At 45.7% G+C, this 18,903-nt stretch overlaps 1 protein-coding gene across 1 annotated transcript in view; it reads left to right on the top strand.

Moving 5' to 3' along the window:
* The first annotated feature begins 3,953 nt into the window (after positions 1 to 3,953).
* Positions 3,954 to 18,903, top strand: part of LOC126548560 (L-sorbose 1-dehydrogenase-like) — a 49,064-nt gene continuing 34,114 nt past the window's right edge. The window contains exons 1-2 of the mRNA XM_050196785.3: positions 3,954 to 4,229; positions 14,349 to 14,551. Coding sequence (XP_050052742.2) covers positions 4,037 to 4,229; positions 14,349 to 14,551 — 396 coding nt within the window. The 5' untranslated portion in view covers positions 3,954 to 4,036. The remainder of the gene's footprint in view (positions 4,230 to 14,348; positions 14,552 to 18,903) is intronic.

The raw sequence follows: 18,903 nt of genomic DNA, 5'->3' as shown, positions 1-18,903 counted from the left end.
TCTAGATGAGAAGACACGGCTTGCCTGTTGAGGCGTCTCAGGTTGTCACTGGCGAGAACTGGCGAGAACAGGATGGTGAGCTCCTCGGTATCCCGCGAAGATCTCACGGTGGACTCACTCGAATTCGTTGATGCGCTGAGAAATCTTCGCTTTGCTTTGCGACTCCGCACCAGCTCGAAGGTGTCGTCGCAAGAATCTTCACTGCTGACATAGTACTGCATGGTGTCGTCGCTGTCAGTGTCGCTCTCGGTGCCGTTGCGCTTCCTGGAGGCTGCCGCCGCGGGCACTGCCGAGCCCGGCGGACGCGCGTGAGGCTCCATCTCCATCGCAGTTAAGGAGGAAATAGCAGTCCACTAGCAAAGTCTAAGAAATTCACAAAATGAGTGTCAATATGGGTGACAGAAATGAGGTGACAATCTGCCGGGAGGCTGGAAGTCGAGTTCAGCATTTATATTTATCTTGCAATTCTACAGTTGTTCAGTAAATATTAGCCTGGCTATTTTACTGCGTTAAGCAGCTTGGCGATGTTTGCCCTAGCAAGCAGCGCGGTAACCAATTTAGCCCTCTCATAATTAGAAAAAATAAAATATACGCCAAGACGCTGTGATCGCTCGATCTGACCTATTAGTGTTAGTCAGCACGGGTCCCACACTTATACTTGCTTACTGCAAGGTACGTCGTACAATTGCAGTGTAAGCCCTGAGTTTTATGTCAGGAGACGGTTGTTTTAATATGTCTCAGCATTCCCAGCTTTCACTGTGCCGTTCCGCAAATGTTGGCAACACGTTCGTTCATCTTAGATTATGTGTGATAGTAACGCCCAAATGCGTTATCTTCGTTGTTCATGAAATTTTCTTGTTTCCAAATGGATAATTGTTTTCAAATGATGATTTTTTAGATGAGACACTCATGCAGACTGATTTATCAAATTTCCATGTCATGCTCAAAAGACCAGTCAGAAATTATATTTAGCGATTCAGTTAGCAAAACTTGCTCATGAAAGCTCCTCACTCAACATAAAAGCAGACTGTCGTCCGCGAAAAGGCAAACCTCAATTTGTGGATCGACATCTTTAGCAACATCGTTTATATACAGCAGAAATTGTAGGGGCCCTGTGTCCGTATTGGGCAATCCACTACTTGTACAAAGCTGCGGTTTACCATTAATTCTACCGTTATTTCTAGCAATACTGAGCCCCTGGCTATGCCGGTCCGAACATATGCGCATTTCCGAGGCCGCTGCGTGGGACAATCTAGCGCATTTTACTGTAGTTGTCGCCAAATTCAGGTCCTCAAAGCTGTCACCTGTTACAGCTTGTCTCGCCAATAAATTAACTGATTACACGTAATTGGTTACTGAAAAATTAATTGAATTACCGCGATAGTTACCGAGTAAAATATGTAATGGTTATGTTGCAATGTGATCGAATATTTTGTTTACAGTGACGCACATTCCTCGCGGCCCGTACATCTGCATGTCCTGATGTTTCCAACCAACTATAATGCAACGCAAACTGAATGACGACAGGACGTTTAATAAAATGCGCCCATAAATGTCGTAAGAGCGGTAAGGATTCTACTCTTAGAGCTTTTTTTAAACGTTAGTTGGCCCTTCAGTATAAATAATTTTGTTATACGCTGTCTTCCGTTTGAACTGCTGTCTTCCGTGTGAAGTTCAAGTAAAAGCGGCAATGTGCTCATGAGTCCAGTCGAGTAAGTTCGGCAGCTGTTTAGGAATGAATACCCATACTGCGAACACTTCAACGCCCGGATTCACAAATACTCTTACCCTAAACAAACTATGTCGCGTACGTATGCTTTTTCGCTGTTCCCGGTTAGTTGATTCCTTATTAGATTGTTTTATTGCGATAGCAAGTATATGGACACCTCAGGCACATTTATGCCGTCGTCGTCACCGACGTCATCACCGTGAAGTTCTGTATAAAGTCTAATGGCGATAACACCGTCACCTCGCGCCGTATATGCGATATGTGGGAGTTAAAGCGTGCGTGGGGAGCCGACGGTTGCAGCTCAATCTCGCGCACGCTAGGGAGGAAAGCGGGCAGAAAGCGCGCCGTCTTCCGTCGTCCGCGAAGCACCCGAGGAGGGGGGGGGGTTGCATTCTGGCAGCAGCTGCGTATTGCGCGGCCACACGGGCTGTATCTTGAAAGCGATCTGCGTTGGGGGCAGACTTTAAATGCGCCAGCGGCTGATACCTTTGTGCGTGCTGTGTTCTCGCCACTCAGTTTGCGTTGAAGCGATTGACAGCACGAAGGTCACTTCACTCGCTGCTTCTGCCGTGCTTCCTCACGCCAGCGTTTTGACAACGAGTGTGATGTATTCATGTTAGCCTGTGCGACCTGACACCGTGCTTGTCAATTTCGTTAATAAGCGAATGGTTACAAGTTTATACGTACGATAAAACTACTAACCTTACTTTGTGCAGCTGTCTACGAACCTGCTATCACAATCGATACTGCGCTTTTCGGGCGAAACTGCGACTTCTTTCTTGATAGCCCGCAGTTTTTGGACAAAAAATGCACTACTTTGTAGGCGTAAATCACAAAAGTCTAGAAGGCGTCGAAAAGTCGCTTGGAGAGACGCGAACATCAGGAAAATTAAAAATATTTCGCACTGATTATGGACCCACATGCTTCACGCGTACCAACAAAGGCAGAAGTGTGACATTCTGTGGGCTAGAGGCAAAACATTGTCGACACTGGTTTCGCTAAAAGCACAAAAAAAAGTGCTCTCATACATAGAGTAGCCATAAATGAAATGAATTTTATTAATGAAATCGCATTTCTATCTTTTGGCAGGTGTAGGTTATAAACGTAACAACACCACCTTTCTTTAAGAGATCGCTCGCGTTCTGCAGTCTCCAAGAAGACTCCCGATTAATTCTGGTCATTGTGATATTTGGTCATGATACACACAAGGTGTTCGCTATCTGCAACCTAGAGGTGTCCTACTTGCTGTAAGTAGGTATCAACGCGCCGCAGTCCTACAGCTTGCACCTACGCATTATTTTTTTAACATGCTGGAACATATTTCTGTTTTGTTGTGCATAGTTGAAGGAAAAACCAGTCAGAAAACACAAAGGACAAGAGGAGAGGTTTACACCACGAGTATCGATGAAGCCTACTGAATACCTATAGACCTGATCGATGCCATGACCTCATACAGATAGCTGCCTACCGTAGCCTAAGGCGAACCTGCTGGTCCTTGCAGGCGCGCGCGATTGCATTGGCCCCTGCTTTTCTTTTTTTAAACGTTGTCTATTAAAACTACCAAAGCCACTGATTCTTGCGGCCAAGAATTGATGTGGCTCAGCGAGAAACAGCAAAAAGAGTTTCTCTTTCATTCAGATAGTGCGCCTGCGTGCTAGCGACATCATAGCTTTCTTGCTTACAAACACGAAGTTTGCCTATAAGCGCAAAAATGCTTCTGTGTCACAACGCTGGTGTAGCGGTACGCAAGGACGAGTCAAGTCGGTGCTTTCACAATACTCGGCTTCTGCTGCGTGCTTGACTTGTTTTATGCCTCCGAATGAGTTCCAGCGAAACATCCGCTAGTCGTATACCTAAGCGGACGGGCCTAACCACAGCAACTCGCCGCGTGGGCTCTTCTGCATGTTTGTACGTGTCTCGTCACGCATCGTCTTTTCCACGTGCACACGAAAGGACTTGCCCAGTAGCACCTCAGGGCGGTTTCCCTGTAACTTTTTCCTCGCACATTAAGAATCTCTGGCGTGCGCGCATATTATTATCTACGGAACGCAACAACTGTACGCGCCCGTGCTGACGGGCACAAAAATTTCTGCTGTTGACGAAATCAAGTCACAGAAATGAGGTGGCAATCACTCTGCCAACACGCGCAGCAGATAAACAGAAGGAAGTGGGCTACAACTGCAGAACCTTACAGAAGGTGCAAACGTGCTCCGCTCTCTCTTTCATTTGATTCGCGCACGACAAAAAGCAGTCGTCTCGCAAGGCGCAGCGCATTTCTTTCCTCGGGCACACCGAATCGGCAAGACCATGAGCTGCAGCCTAAACGCGACGACGTGTGGCCCGCCGTGGTCGGTTGGTGTCGGCAGCCTCGCTCCCCAGAGTGAGCTCAGTCTCATGCTGGCTTTGACGAACCTGTTGGTGCACCTTCCTTTCACAGACCTGCCTGTGCTGCGGGATTATGAGCTGGGGCAGCTGCGGCAACAGTACGACTACGTCATCGGTGAGCAAACGAGCCTCGACTCCCGTATTTTGACAGAGCCGTTAGGAATCGGTTACCGAGGCATTTACTTATTGCTTGAACAAATACCCTTCCTGACTTGTTAAACAACATAAATTATATTACGACGCGCAGCCTTAAAAAAAAAAAAGATCCGCGTTTGAAAGAAGTTGTGCAGTATAAATAGAACCCTCACGCTCGTCCTCTAAAACTTTCTGAAGTTCACTTTATCATTCCGAAAAGGCAAAGTTGGTTGCAACTTAAGACAGACGCCGGATTCATCTTGATTACTTGGCGTTCTTTAGAGTGCACCTAAAACGGAGGGCAGAAGAGTTTTTTTTTTTTTTTTTTTTTTCCTTCCGCTTCCATCGTAATGCGGACGCCGCAGTCTGCAATCGAACACTAGACCTCGTTCTCAGCAGCGCAACACCATTGCGAGTCCCTTCGGCAGCTTCTGAATTTTTGGAGAGCTAGTTGGATGTTTGGTGACAATCCCCGTAATTGCTCCTGTGAGCGCCCATAGTTTGACGTATGCTTAGGGGATTTAGTGCGACTTTCTAAGCCGATATTTTCGCTGTTCTACATTCGCCAGCCTGCCCTATGCTAGGAGACCAGGCTTTGGGATGTGGTCACGGTGCCGACCGACCTAATACCTGGCGACTAACTCAGTACCATCGCCGTTATACAAGTTCAAATAATCCAAGCGCGAAGATTCTTGAACCACAAGTGTCTCGTTATGGACGAAAGAGTGGCCGTTCAATCAGAGTGGCCACTGCAGCAAAAAAAAAAAAAAACGCAGTTTCAGACCCCTCGAGTATGCCAAAGTATGCTTACATTGCAGTGGTTTCACGGGTCAAATGTGAACAAGTGAACACAAACGCGTGATAGTAACAAAGGAAGTGATTGAAAAATAACGCACAATACAAATCGAGAGTAAGTACAAAATCTAACGAAGGGAATTTATCGCTGAAAACATGCATTCTGGACAGTGAAGGGAACGGAAAAATACTAACGCAAACAAATATCAAAACAACGCAACTTATCCTCAGCAAAACACACGAAGATAATAAACATTACCATGGGACCAATAAAACATAACAAATACACTAACAAGGAAATACAAAAAAACGGTACCAGGACTAGAAAAACAAAAAAGCACGCTGCATTAAAAGTGCTGCTTAGCGGTAGAGCTACTGAACGACCTTGTATTGACCGTGCTGCGCAAAACCTCAGCTATTCGTCCAGAACCTTTCTTGTGTATCTTGATTTCTTTTTCAAACTTTTTTTTTCTGCTGCTGAAAATCATGGTGCCTCACTCGCTCAACCAATTGGACTGCGTCACAGCCTTAAACACGGCTTCCGTCGGCGACAGCTCCTCAAAGATTGGTATAAGTCTGTACACTGCATGTGCTGATGCTGTCGTGTTTCTTTTTTTTTTCGTTTTGCGGCATTTCTTTACTGCTGTACTAGTTAGATGAGTAAGTGGCCTCTGCCACAAGTGAAACAGCATCCATATATTACATAGCACACCTGCCGTGGTGGCTTAGCGGCTATGTTGTTGCGCTGCTAAGCACGAAGTTTCGGAATCAAATCCCGGTCGCGGCAGCCGCACTTAGATGGGAGCGAAATGCAAAAACGCCCACGTCCCGTGCATTGGCAGCACGTTAAAGGTACCCTGGTGGTCAAAATTAATGCGAAGACCTAACTACGGCGTGCCCCATAATTAAATCCAGGTTTCGGTACGTAAAAAAAACCTCAGAATTAGTTTATTTCGAAGAGGGTAGAGCAGCAAACTGTGATGCACTTTATTGGGAGAACACATATCCGCAAAACTGCAAAGAGACACTTGGCGGCGGTGGAAGCAGCAAGCTTGTACACACGGCAACGAAATATTGCTGGGCACGTGAGATCCGAGGAAAACCTGAACTCCGCAACCCCACAACGCAGTCTGGTGTTCGTATTTCGGGCCTCGACTGGAATATGCAAACAACATTGACGTATACAGTTCTACTGGTTACTGCTACAGGCTGCTCAGGAATTGAGCGTTTTCGCAGATCCCGCGGTCCGTAAACTTTTGTCGCCGGGTGTACGTCGGATCGAGAGGCCGTGCGCTTGCTCTTTATTTATGAACTGCCCCAAAAACCTCGGACCATGCGCGTGAAGCTTATCTGACGAGCCCGTCTATCGCCAGTTTCAGGACGCATCAGTATTTATTTATTCATTAATTTATTCATTTTAGTTACCCTCAGGGCCTTTCGGAATTAGAGAGGGGAGTCGGTTTATACAAGAAATAGGGAGGAAATATGCACGAGCTTATACACAATATTTGCTAATTATACAATGTTAGCTGAAACTGTGATAAATACAGGAATAGAACATGGTATATATACGTAACATTAAACAAGGAAACAACCAACAGTAGTTCGTACGAATGCTTGTTATTATACAGTGTTAGCTAGTGCTTTTCCAAAATTTTCATTGTTACTAATGGAAACAATATCGGAGGGAAGTTCATTCCAATCGTTTGGCGCACGGGGCAAAAGTGAATGTAAAAATATGTCGTATTATATGCACCATTTCTAACTTTATGCTGATGATCACTACAGTGAGATAAGTAATATGGTCGCAACATGAATTTCGGATGAAGATTATGGTGGTGATACAGCTTAGGAAAAAAAAAAATGAAAGGCAGGAAATCCTTCCACGTGTTGCCAGCGGCTGAAGACCCAGATTTGGTTTCGTTGAAGATACGCTCGCAGCACGGTTGTATATAGTTTGAAAGAATAAAACGCGTGGCGTTGTTTTGGATTAGTTCCAGGGCATGTATTACGTTTTCGCGAAAGGGGTCCCATATAGCCGTAGCATATTCTAATTTCGGCCATAACAGTGTTTTATAAGTAGTAATTGTAAAGGAGATGGAGCAAGAGAAAAGTTACGGCGTAAGTATCCCAGCGAGTGGCTGGCTTGGTTAATTATGTATACAACGCGATGATTCCACTTTAATTTAGATGTTATATGCAAGCCTAAGTACTTAAAAGAACTTGTTGTCGCAAAGGAACGTTATTCAAGTAGCACACAGGCAGGTTATCGTTAGATCGGGATACTCTCAGGAATTTACACTTGTTATTGTTGAGTTCCGTTTGCCACAATAGGAACCAATTGCTGACGTTACTAAAATCGGCCTGAAGCAGGGTGATGTCGTGCTCGTTAGTTATTTATCTGAAGATTACACAGTTGTCTGCAAATAAGTCTACGTCGGAAGCTATTGCTGAAGGTAAGTCATTAACATAGATAAGGAATAATAGAGGTCCCAGGACGGAGCTTGTGGCACACCGGACTGAACATCGCTACGACGTGAATTACGCCCATTAGCTGTTTCAAACTGAGAACGGTTAAGGAGAAATATGTTTGGTTTATAAAGTAAAAGTTCATGGCACACTAGATTTTGAAAAATCTAAAGATGCAATCGGGCAAGAGAAGAACGGTCAAATATTTGGTGTAGTTTGTGAGTAAACGTTAATAATTGGCATTCACATGAGAATGTTTCCGAATGTGCGTTGGGATGGCGAGAAAGAATTAAACTCAAGAAAATCTGCAAGGTTAGTAAAAATATGTTCTGGTAGTTTGCAGCAGGTATTGGTTAATGATATCGGGTGATAATTTGTAGGTGATATTTTGCTGCCAGATTTCTTGAAAGGAATAATTTTTCCTGCTTTCCATTCTGAGGGAATAGTAATCGCTTGAGCGATTATTGGAATATTTTAGTTCATGTAATGGAGCTATAAGGAGCGGGTGTGTTTCAGAAATTTAGCACTGATGTTCCCAAACTTGGGTGACGATTGTATCATCAATGAAGGAAGGAAGGAAATGCCTGCAGGTCCTGCAGGCCACGAGAGCTTTGGGCTCTCATGGAGTGGGCGTCTCCCACGACGGTACCGGGAGGTTGAGTTTCAATGAATCTTTTAGTTGAATAACACCGAGAACTTCAACAGTCACTGGAAGCATAGTTAAATAGCGATTCAAGACAGGCAATTCAACACCAGCAATGCATGATATATTTTTAACTAGCAAATTATTCAGGAGAGTTGCGCATAGGTTTTTAAGAACAGGGTTACCAGAGCAATTGTTAAGAACAATAGAATCATCGCAAAGCGGATGTATGACGCGCTAGAATTTTTTAAGTTAGTTATCAGCATATGTGGTTGATAACAAAGTTTCTTTAGCGTATTTGAGCGCGGCTACATAGACATTAGATACTAATGAGTAGGTTTCCAACGTGAGTCCGACAGTGATTGCTTCGCGGTGATCATTTGCTTTTTTGTTGGTTGTCCTCTTTCAATGATTGTTGCACCAAGGCGCGCGCGGGCTGCAAGTTATAGTACGGGTTGGGATGTGCTTATTGATTAAACGATTTACCTCTGCCGGAAAGATATTCTAGTTTTACTGCAAAGTACAATTTTCACGATCACTCAAGAATATGTTAATACTTTATTATTTTTTGCTTCACGTTAGCTCTCTTGTAGTCTCTAATTTTTTACTCTTCGGAAGTTTCAGAAATGGAGTATTAAGGTGGATATTTAGTATTAAATGCTTATTAGTATTAGTATGGATTATTAGTATTAAAGGCCGCCATTGGAATATGAACCTGGCAACGTTTAACGCTAGAACGTAATCTAGTGAGGCGAGTCTAGCAGTGCTATTGGAAAAATTAGAGGGCAGTAAATGGGATATAGTAGGGCTCAGTGAAGTTAGGAGGCCAAAAGAAGCATATACAGTGCTAAAAAGCGGGCACGTTCTGTGCTAGCGGGGCTTAGCGGAGAAACGAGAACTAGGAGTCGGATTCCTGATTAATAAGAATATAGCTGGTAACATACAGGAATTGTTGTGAAACTCAATAAGAGGTACAAAATGAAGGTTGTACAGGTCTACGCCCCTACATCCAGTCATGATGACCAGGAAGTCGAAAGCTTCTATGAAGACGTGGAATCGGCGATGGGTAAAGTCAAAACAAAATACACTATACTGATGGGCGACTTCAATGCCAAGGTAGGCAAGAAGCAGGCTGGAGACAAGGCAGTGGGGGAATATGGCATAGGCACTAGGAATAGCAGGGGAGAGTTGTTAGTAGAGTTTGCGGAACAGAATAATATGCGGATAATGCATACCTTCTTCCGCAAGCGGGATAGCCGAAAGTGGACGTGGAGGAGCCCGAACGGCGAGACTAGAAATGAAGTAGACTTCATACTCTGCGCTAACCCTGGTATCATACAAGATGTGGACGTGCTCAGCAAGGTGCGCTGCAGTGACCATAGGATAAGAACTCGAATTAGCCTAGACCTGAGGAGGGAACGGAAGAAACTGGTACATAAGAAGCCGATAAATGGGTTAGCGGTAAGAGGGAAAATAGACGAATTCCAGATCAAGCTACAGAACAGGTATTCGGCTTTGACTCACGAAGAGGACTTTAGTGTTGAAGCAATGAACGACAATCTTGTGGGCATCATTAAGGAGTGTGCAATAGAAGTCGGTGGTAACTCCATTAGACAGGATACCAGCAAGCTATCGCAGGAGACGAAAGATCTGATCAAGAAACGCCAATGTATGAAAGCCTCTAACCCTACAGCTAGAATAGAACTCGCAGAACTTTCGAAGTTAATCAACAAGCGTAAGAGGGCTGACATAAGGAAGTATAATATGGATAGAATTGAGCATGCTCTCAGGAACGGAGGAAGCCTAAAAGCAGTGAAGAAGAAACTAGAAATTGGCAAAAATCAGATGTATGCGTTAAGAGACAAAGCCGGCAATATCATTAGTAATATGGATGAGATAGTTCAAGTGGCTAAGGAGTTCTATAGAGATTTATACAGTACCAGTGGCACCCACGACGATAATGGAAGAGAGAATAGTCTAATTCGAAATACCACAGGTAACGCCGGAAGAAGTAAAGAAAGCCTTGGGAGCTATGCAAAAGGGGAAGACAGCTGGGGAGGATCAGGTAACAGCAGATTTGTTGAAGGATGGTGCGCAGATTGTTCTAGAGAAACTGGCCACCCTGTATACGCAATGCCTCATGACTTCGAGCGTACCGGAATCTTGGAAAAACGCTAACATAATCCTAATTCATAAGAAAGGGGATTCATAAGAAATTGGCCGCCTCAAACAGACGGCAGCCGGCCGAGCCCTTCTACAGCGCCTTCGAAAGAGATCTGAGTCCCGAGCGCACTTGGCACTAAATACTCTTGGTTACCTGGGTCTTGACGCTAGAGGTCCAACTAAGAGGTTGAAACCACCTTGGTCATTCGCGAGCCTCGATTGTTCGTTGACAATTCCTCACGTACGCGCTAAGCGGAGTTCTCCTCTGGCGGCAACGCGTTCGCTCGTACTGGAACATCTTGAGACTGAATATGCGCGTCATCTTCAAATCTTTACTGATGGCTCTGTGGACAAGGTCAAAGGATCTAGTGCAGCTGCTTTTCACATTCCCTCTTTGAAGTATGATTGGTCTGCTCGCTTCACTGCAGTCGTGTCCTCCACAACGGCCGAAAGCGTTGCCATTGAGGCAGCTCTAAAGAAACTACGGTTTTGTACGCCCCAAACTGTTGTCATTCTTACAGATTCAAAATCTGCCCTTCAAAGGTTAGAGTACGGGTTCCCTACTGATGCCTTATGTCTTAGCTCCCTACGCTCGGTGCACAATCTCCATATCAAAGGCTTCTCCATACGTTTCCAATGGGTGCCTTCGCACATAGGTATCATAGGCAACGAGATGGCGGACAGCCTCGCCTATAGAGCGCTGTCCGGGAAACCATTGAGAAGAGTACCTCAAGAGGACAACAGACTCTTCAGAGAAGCGGTGTTTTGCCACTTCAGTTCTTTGTGGAGCTCACCTCACAAGCCATGTGTGATCAAGGTTCTCAAAAGAAACCAAGCCACCTTATTGCTCCGCATTCGCACAGGCTCTGCTCGTATCCCTGCGTGGATGTATAAGACTGGCCTGGCGTTATCACCCTTATGTTCAACGTGTGGTGTGTGCGGTGACATAGAACATTACTTAATGTGCTGTACTATGTTTAACGCGGAAAGGAGAGTGTTATTCGGGTCCCTCAAGAAGACAGGAGTTCCTCACAGTTTTCTTCAGGACTTTGTTTTCCCGCGCGGGAACCGGTTGTGTAGGAAGGAGGTCTCTCGCCTTCTTTTAAATTACCTACAGGACACTGATTTGGCCTCCACATGGTGAACTGAGGAGCAACCATTTGTAATTGTGAGGTCTGTGTCTGATTATGTGATTTATTTAGTTTAAGTGTCTCTACGGTGGAGCAATTGCCGGCAGCAACTGCAAGGCTAATCCCACCAGTAGCCTACAACAACTCAACTCAACTCAACTTGAGTCGGTAGGGGTGATCCAACTAAAGGTGCATACGATTGGCATTTGCGGCACGATCTTCGTCCCTACTACGTGCCGCCCGCCGTCGCCGCGCACATTCCCGCTTCTGTTCATGACGGTGTTCTTCGTATAGGCGCGCTGTTCTGCCGCAGTCATCGCCGCATGCGGCCTACCCAATGCACGGGTCGAAAGGAGCTGAAATAAGGTTACGGGGTTTGCCTAGGAACCCGCGACGTCAAAGCGCAATCCACACTAAACAGTGTCTATTCCTGTTTTACTTTTTTATTACCACATTTTTTTATCACCATACGTTTTGACATTTCTCGATATTACGCGCACCTGGGGCATACCCGGCGGTACCCTGTTGCTTTATGCTTTAACTCTTTTAGCTCTGGGGTGGTCGCCATTTTTCTTGCTTGCGCACACTAACCGCCAGAACCTAACGTATAACAGCTCCGCTGTAAAACTGTCTGCCACGGAAGTGGGAGAGCGTTAGCGCCTTTTCGCTAGATATAATACAAAAACAGTTTTTTTCCGTTCTCATTGATTAGTAGGTTTCTTGCCTCAGCCAAGCCAATGCAAAAATACCAAGCACTTTATATTTGGGTGTTTTGGTTCATTCATGTGCTTCACATATTTGCTTCTCTGTAAATAGGCCGGCGCTGTCCCTGTCGGTCCTGTGCTGTAGCCTAAAGAACCTAGTCCAAGGGGCGGTATGATCTCGCATACTTCTGCGTCCACAGAACGCTAGTAATTGCAATATTAACTTTCGGTCGACATTAGAAGCGGACGTTTTGACGTGGACTTTCTCCATATTGTATGTTGCCGCAATAGCAGATTCGCCACAAATGTGGTGGTTTCCCAGAGGCCGGAAAGCCAGAACAGATGCATCGCTGCAACGCAGTGGGCTTAAGAGTGTGGCGAGGGAAAGTCCCAAGGAATCTGACCTGACGCAGCTTTGTGCTGTCTCTACTACACAACTGCACATGGATTCGGGCCGATCTTAAAGCATGTGCTCGGCTGGGCTCACTAGGCGGGTTCACTTCACCCGACTCCCTTTTGTCTGTGGCTCAGAACAGTGCTGGATCACCCGCAGCGGTGGCCTAGCGGCTGTGGTGTTGCGCTGCTAAGCACGAGGTCGCGGATCATATCCCGGCCGCATTTCTAAGGGCGCTAAATGCACAAACGCCCCTGTCCTGTGCATTGGGAGGACGTTAAAGATCCCCTGGTGATCAAAATTAATCGGGAGTCACCCACCGTGCTTCATAATCAAATCGCGGTTTTGGCACGTAAAACACCAGAATTATATTCAACAGCCTTTGATAAAAAAACAAGATTTGGCAGTTGACATCTAAATTGCAGTTGACATCTAGGGACTGCGAAGAGTTGCATCTTAGCATGGTGACTTGCTCGCAGGGAATTCATAATGACCTATTTCGCCAATTGACGCATGTGTAATGGTTATAGTATCGCGCTCCGGTGTTACATTTCCTCTGCTCAAATCCGGCCTGTGTCTGTTTATTTTGTTCATTGAACTATATGTATACTTATGTCCATACAGAACATGAAGGGGAACAGGTCCCATTACCATTGCACGTACAGTGGCCCCCTGTGGCACATTATCGTAGGCTGCACTATCTCTGGGATCGGCACACAACGCCAACGTAAATCGTGATGCACTGATGCACCCCGAACTGTGGATTAATTTGGAGAAGAATGCTTAGCTTCATTAAAGTAGCCGGCTACAGGCGGTCTACATAAACAACCTCGGGAAGTAAAGTGATCCGCATGCCACTCGCATGTCGTTAGGATTATTTGCGACTCATATTATGCACAGAACAATGTATTTCTGCGCGCAATTTGTTCGTCCGGCTAATAGTTGTCACTGCTACGCAGTTGAGGCGAAGCTGACTTTTTTGTTTTACTTCACCACACCCAGTATTTACTCATGGACACAGGTCTATCGTCAATAATTGCTCTGTTGAAAGTACGTGCCGTGTGTGTTCTCATTCCTCTATTTTCGTCCACATAGACTTACTTCTCGGCATGCAATGAATACAGCGTTGTGTCACCGTCTTGATTTTTGCTGGTGGTACCATGGAAGGGTTGCGCATTCATGCCACACACTGCCCTCGATCGTTAACGTGTCATCTGCTCGGGCTTCATGGCACACGGTGCACCCTGAGGGAGCACACAAATACACCTGGTCCAGCGTTCGTTGGCTCTGTTGATATGCTTTTTTTCCCCGTGTGAGACGGAACAGAGGACTCCATTTTAAGATCTACCACGGTAGCTTACGAGCTATGGCATTGCGCCACTGAGTCACTCGTTGCCACTGCGTCACTGGTTCAACACCAGCCGCGGTGGCCGCCTTCTGGTGAGGGCCGAATGCAAAAACGTTCGCGTACTTAGATTTAAGTGCCCATTAAACAGCTCTCGGTGGTCAAACATAATGCATAGGCATGCACTGTGGCGTTCTTCTTAATGAGATTGTAATCTTCTCGCATGAAACCCCAAAATTATTCAATTTCAAATTAAACAAAGCTTATTCGTGATATGTGTATTCAGATCTGTCAATTTATTCGGTAACCAGTTAAAAATCTTTCTCGTGCAACATTAAATCTCGTTCAGCACTTTCATGCGGCACGTATGGGCTAAGCCACTTATTGCCTCTTGAAGTCAGTTTGAGTGTTCCATGTCATGCTACTCGAAAGATTACGTCATTACTTTATGCGCAGTGGGTGGTGGCTCGGCCGGCTGCGTCATCGCCAACCGACTCTCGGCAAATCCCGAAGTAACCGTGCTGCTTCTCGAAGCCGGGGGACTGGAGACCGCTTCGCGTCAAATTCCGGCTGTCGCACCGTTTAACTTGAGAGGTCATGACGACTGGGACTACTGGAGCGTCCCGCAGAAGAACGCCGCCCTCTCCTTCCGAGAACAGGTAACTGAATCTTGACGCGCGAATTCAACCGTCTAGTTCGACAACTCATTGTTGAGACATTTCATACTCTCCTAACCTTCTTCGGAAGCGAGCCTGAAGTCGGGTCAAGTGAGAAAGCTAAAACGATCTCAATGGACCTTGACTACCCGACGTCTGCGGATGGTCCAATGGAACAGGGCTACGCGGTCAGTCTCGGCAGAATCGCTGTCAATGCGGGTGATGTGCATTGACACCGAGATCTGCGCGCCACCTGTAGAATAAGTTAGTGCAAAGCATGTAAACATAATACCACCTGTGCAAAGAAAGTGCAGAAGTGCACTGAGTGGCAGCGATTACACAAGCATCTCATTGTCGTTCATAATTCAGTCAGAAAACGCCGAATCCTAGCATTAATATTAGTTGAGCGAATATGAGTGTTCTCGAATCACATACGAATAGTAAGCTGTATATATCTTATTGAATCGAATAGTGAAACGCAGACACGTATACGTATTTACAGCAGGAATGCGTATCCAATAAAGAAAAAGCTATCCATCGGAGGTAAGCAATCAGCTGTACACACAGGATTACTGAGTGTCATTACAACCTGTACGAATAGCCTCTCATAACCGTTATAGTGGTTGCAAAGGAGCTTTCCAAGAATTAATGGCTGCAGTATGGAATAGAGCCTTACAGAAACGCTAAAAAAGATGCTTGTCTAAAAACGATTCGAAGATGCAGAAAAGAAAAATAAAACAATGCTGCTGAAGGACTCTCGTGCAGTAATCACATGTAGCTGAGCTCGTTGCAAGAAAAATCTCAGTGCCCTTCAACTCTGTGAAGAAGGATGACCAGCGAAGATGTGTATGTGGGCCCCTTACTGGCGAACTGCACCTCTGCCGCGGGTCGGCCCGGCATTGCACTATCGCCGGGATCGGCCCACAAATGGGGAGTTTTTTGCTTACAACGACACGAAAATTTCCTTGGACGGTAGAGGTATACAGCCTTTCTGTAAAAACGTCACTGGTCACAGCGTAAGTGATAAAAATGCTGCACTGCTAAACTAAATCACTGATTACAAACAAACCTAACGGGATGTCATGTAGGTTTCCCCCGTGAAACAGAAAACTTCCATTATGTGTGTTTATTTCATCAAGCGCACTTGTCTTTGTTTAAGTTCTCTAATTTGTGATGCATTGTTAAGCATGCGGAGAACAGTTACAAAACAATAACAGCCGGTTGTTATGACACATTTAGTTTGTTTCAGATATTCGAAAACACCAAATAGTTCAGTTTGTAGTACGAAATGTTAGAGCGTAAAGTTCGATTTGCATTCGGAACTTTGAATATCTGCCCACCCTTCAAATATATTTCATTAGTCATATTACACTTTTTCCTTGCCTCGGGCAGTGACGTCAGCGCTTACTTCCAGTAAAAAGAACGCAATCCATTCTGTACAGCTGAAAAACTAAAAGGCCCGCTCTTTTGCCACTGCAACAGGCACGCATGGTTGGTCAGTACTTCGCAACAGCGTAGGTATATACATGCACGAAACGGGCAAAAAAGAAAAAAATGAACGGCGACCACTTTGTAACGAAGATTAGACATGTCTCTTTTCCGGAAAGCTATAGACCACTATCCGGCCATATTTTTGTTTTATAGGGCAGCGGGATGTGTATATATTATATCTATAACTTGTTTCAAAATAACAACTAGGAAACATTGTAAACTTTTCTTCGACAACTGCGGGCATTCCTTTATATGATAAAATTGGAGGCTCAATCTAGGGCATATTGAAAGAGTGCGCTGGTAGCACAGAAAAGGGCTCAGACGGAAACGCCCCGTGATAAAGCGCAGGACAGAGTTTAATAATGTGTCATCTCTGCAGATACTTGCCCAGAAAAATGTCGCATATCAGTATCTACGGCGAAGTGCGCGTTTAAGCGTCTTCGCGGGGCGTTTGCGTTGATCACTAACTAAAGTTCAGCAAAGCTATCATTGAATAAAACTAACAAATTTTGTGACTAGCTTACGTAAACTTGCGTTGTGTGCGGTAAAGTATGATCACCGCCTAGTAACTGCTTTCCATTAACGTCATGTTCGACACGCTCGTAGCCGTTCAGCAAAAAAAAAAAAAAGTGTACATTGTGAAAGCAACACAACCAGTATGTTCAGTTACTGAAAATATATTGGGTTTAGCGTATCAAAGTGCCTCCATGAGCCAAGCAGGGCGCTTTAACGTTTAACGACAATTTTAAAAGTCTAATGTTTTTCGTTGAACGTAAATATATGCAGATAAGCGCTTTTGCATTCCGTCCCTGTCAGAGCAGGCACAGAGGCATTCCTGTCTGTGGCCTCGTGGTCAACAGAAAAACTGCGCTTAGTCATTCAGCGGTTCAGCGATTGCTGCAAAGTCGAACACTGAAGAAAGCAGGATAAAGTATTACGAGCAGCTTAGATCAGTGACGTTGCATTCGTATTCCACATTTGGCAGTGGTTCCTGAGGATATGCGAATCATATGGCAGCGTTGGGCACTGTCGTGCACACTGCACTTCCCATACCGGCGAATAAATGTTAAGCGTCTGATAATTGGTCGTCACAAATACTTTTACCATTCAATGACTGTTAGCATTTGTTAAATCAAGTGCGAATATCTAGTGTGAACTTGCAACGAAAATTCAGTGACCGATCGGCCTTAAGCGTTCTGCTAAAGCGTTCTGATGGCAGCTGATATCGGAAAACCGTTCGAAGCAGTGGAGTTCCAGCGTATCGTATTCTGAAGCTGTTGTCGGCCCAGAAATTTAAGAACAATGTCTACGCAGCACTGTACCTAATACATGCCTTTTCGGCGTGCGCGTCTGTATCCGATTTTGAGGTCTCCAAAAGCGATTGGTAAAAGCACAGAAGTGTCCTCTTCAAAGATGGATCGGATATTTCCCTTAAGCCCTTAAGAGCGGCGACCTCTCAGAGCAACTACGGGCTGTCCAGAGGGCCTGCGACAGGGCGGAGGACCACGATCTTCCGACCCCGACGTGGGTGCGGCCCGCGACGGCTACGGGGACTCCCTGAAAAGGGAGGTACCCTAACGCCGGTTCCTCAGGACCATTAATAAAGTTCTTTGTCTGTCTGTCTGTCCCTTCTCATTCCTAGTATTCTCAGAATCGCTTGCTCGCTCTTTCCATGTTTTTTTTTTTCTTTTACAGCGAAGATGTTCCTGCGGAACCTGTGCCGTCGTTGTCGGACTTCGCTAAAAAGGGCTACGTGACCTAGCGGGAGAGGGCGAAAAAAGCTCCACAGGGAAAAAGGGGTTGTAGTGACTCCTTTACCCCTGTGAGAATGCAGTCTTGAACGCAAATCTTATACTGTTGCCACACGGTGCATTTTCGGCGATCGAGCCAGATAGGCATCGAATTTATCGGCGATTGATTCCACCCTGTCACGAAAGAAACCAATGTTATGCTGGTGGTTTGCGGCCAACAAACAGTGCGCTGCGATGGAAAGGCGATACTAGGAGCGCGTCGATGGCGGCACTTCTTTCGCCAGCAAGAAGTGCCGGCAGCCGCGTCAATCGCCAAACCAATCCGACCAATCGTCAAAACGATTTCAACGCCCGCATCTCCAGTGGTGGGCCTTGCGCCCAATATGCGGAGCTTTGGATTAGTGGTTCCGCACATTCCTCCCAGCTACAACTATGGGAAGACCACGAATTGCGCGTACTCCTGAGGAAGAAGCTGGCTACCGCGAGCGTCAGCGAGGGTTGGCTCGTGAACGGACTCGTCGTTGTCGGGCCGACCCCGAGCTGCGCGCAAGAGGTGCCGAGTTTAAACGGCAGCGCCGGAAGGCCGATACCGAAGTGCGCGCCCGAGACACGGAAACACATCGGCAGCGCCGGGAGATGAACGAATGGTGAAACAAGATTGCGAATATAGACTGCTTGCGAACTTTGATGTGCATGGTGTAACACTTGGTGGTACAAGTGACCTGCTACAACTAGGGGAAGACCACGAGTAGTGCGTACTACTGAGGAAGAAGCTGCCTACCGTAAGCGTCAGCGCAAAAAAAAAGGGGGAGGGGAGCGGATCAACTTACACGCAAAAAAAAACGCGGCAAAACATACACGGAGACCTCACACGCTAAAAAAAAAACAGAGGACCTCAAAAAAAAAAAAAAACTCTCCTAAAGCATGCGCACCACGCGAAAGTGAAAACAAGGTTAAATGATGTTGAAACAAAAGATTCACAATATAGACTGCTTGCGAAGTTTGACTTGCATGGTGTAACACTCTGTGTAACTAACACAGCTTCGCTGTTCGACAATCTTCACGGACTAGAAGGGGCGGTGATCTTTTTTCCCCTCAATTGTTTCTTTAATC

The sequence above is a fragment of the Dermacentor andersoni genome, chromosome 1, assembly GCF_023375885.2.
Source record: "Dermacentor andersoni chromosome 1, qqDerAnde1_hic_scaffold, whole genome shotgun sequence".
Classification (NCBI taxonomy): domain Eukaryota; kingdom Metazoa; phylum Arthropoda; class Arachnida; order Ixodida; family Ixodidae; genus Dermacentor; species Dermacentor andersoni.
The sequence above is the reverse complement of the archived record's forward strand: the minus strand, read 5'-3'. Positions and strand labels throughout refer to the sequence as shown.